Source organism: Fonticula alba (genome assembly GCF_000388065.1).
Source record: "Fonticula alba strain ATCC 38817 unplaced genomic scaffold supercont2.3, whole genome shotgun sequence".
NCBI classification, from domain to species: domain Eukaryota; order Rotosphaerida; family Fonticulaceae; genus Fonticula; species Fonticula alba.
In genome coordinates this window covers 1,104,925-1,106,696 of record NW_009242973.1, presented here as the reverse complement: position 1 = coordinate 1,106,696, position 1,772 = coordinate 1,104,925, and the positions used below count along the sequence as shown (strand labels likewise).

The 1,772-nt window shown below is 67.9% G+C and overlaps 1 protein-coding gene across 1 annotated transcript in view; it reads right to left on the bottom strand.

Annotated features, from left to right (window-relative positions):
• The window catches only part of H696_02032 (hypothetical protein), a 7,356-nt gene that overhangs the window by 4,944 nt on the left and 640 nt on the right, over positions 1–1,772 (bottom strand). Inside the window, exons 2-5 of the mRNA XM_009495931.1 lie at positions 1,621–1,756; positions 1,304–1,430; positions 725–1,150; positions 251–478 (exon numbers count right to left, since the gene is read on the bottom strand). Of these exons, the coding sequence (XP_009494206.1) occupies positions 251–478; positions 725–1,150; positions 1,304–1,430; positions 1,621–1,756 (917 nt within the window). The remainder of the gene's footprint in view (positions 1–250; positions 479–724; positions 1,151–1,303; positions 1,431–1,620; positions 1,757–1,772) is intronic.

Here is a 1,772-nt window from a genome sequence, read left to right as displayed (position 1 = left end):
GGGGGGGGGGGAGGATATGCCCCAGGGGAAGCAGCAGGGGGATCGGGCAAAAAGTGCGTCAGCAAGCGGACCCCGGCGGTATCCGGTGAGGACCGGCGTGCTGGTGTGGTGCGTGCGCTCGCGCGCGCGCGCGCGCGCGCGTGAGCAGAAACAGGCCTGTGTCTTCATTCGCGCGCGCACATGTGTGCATCTATGTGTGTGTGTGTTTGTGTGTGTGCGCACGCGCGCATGTGCATGCGTGTGTACGTACCGCATGATGGTGCTGACCACCTCGCTGTGCACATGTCGCAAGGAGGCAGTCTGCACCGGGTCCAGATCGACAAAGCCCGGCGGACGCTGGGCAACAAACTGCGGCTCCGGGCGCCAAATGCGCGGCGTGCGCCGGAGGACCAGCGGCACAAGGGCCGGCTGGGCGATGCGCGCGCGCAGTCGAATGAGCTGCGGCAGGAGACTCATGGCTGCAACAAGCTGGGTCGGTCTGCCAAGGGGGGAGGGGGAAACAGAGGGGAGGTCAGAGGGGGGGGGGGGGAGGCGCCAAAGGGCGAGGACGCCAGGGAGGGCAGGCGCATGCACAGACGCGCCCATGCACGCCCATGTGTGTGCCTGTGTGTGTGTGTGCGTGCTTGCAGGTGGCTGCCGCGTGTGTGTGTGTGTGTGTGTGTGTGTGTGTGTGTGTGTGTGTGTGTGTGTGTGCATGTGTGTGTGCATGTGTGAATGTGCGCACGAGGAGGGCGTGGTGATCGAGTCGGCGATCAGCCGCAGGGCCACCGACCCGGCACGCTCCAGCTGTCGGTACATCAGGATGGGATGGTCCTTCTCCACGTCCAGCAGGGACAGCAGGAAGAGGCGTCGCGTTTCGAGGTCCTCCACGGCGCCGGCCAGCAGGGTGGGCTGGTCGCGCGCCGGAAGCAGCGCCTCCGGCAGGGGATTCCGGATGTGCGACCGGGTATCGGCCGGAATGTACAACAGAGCCAGCCGATGGCACAGGTAGAGGCCGCGCAGCTTGACCGACTCGGGCACCCCGGCAAAGGGCCCGGACCCGGGAGGCGCCGGGCCCGGAAACACCAGGTCCAGTGCCAGCAGCCCGGCCAGGAAGATGCACCGCCAGGCCAGCTCGGCCGCTTGCCGGGTGGGAATCGTCTCACGAAGACTGGCAAGCAAGAGTGCACGTCAGAGCGGAAGCCCATCGAAGGAGGACCGGGCAGGAGATGGGGGGGGGGGGAAGGGCGTGCAAAAGGAGGCAAGGGAGCCGCTTGTCGACGGAGGGGGGGGAGGGGGGCGGGGCGAAAGCCGGGGCACATACACTTCGCGCAGGGTCAGCGGCGTCAGGATGGCAAGGGCCGCGAGCCAGGCGCGCGCGGTCTCAGGGTCACTTGAGACGGGCAGCTGCCGGCACACGAGCAGCACCAGCGGAGCCAACATCGGGAGGACTGGCCGAGGAGAGGGGGTTAGCGGTGGCAGGGCCGTGCGCGTGCGCGTGCGCGTGCGCGTGCGCGTGCGCGTGCGTGTGTGTGTGTGTGTGTGTGCTTTTTTTGTGTGGCCCCTTCCGGCTGGGAGACGCATGCGGCAAGGAAAGAAGAGGGAGGAGCCCGCGGGGAGGCGAGGGGGAGACAGACGCACGCTCGGGCTTGATCCGGCAGGCGGACGTCACGAAGCCGGCAAGCCACTTGCGCGCCTCGGCATTCCGATGGCGGACAATCGCCCGGAAGAGAATCGGCGAGTTGTATGCCACGAAGGTGACCAGGCGGTCGGGGCGCTGCGGGGGGGGGGGG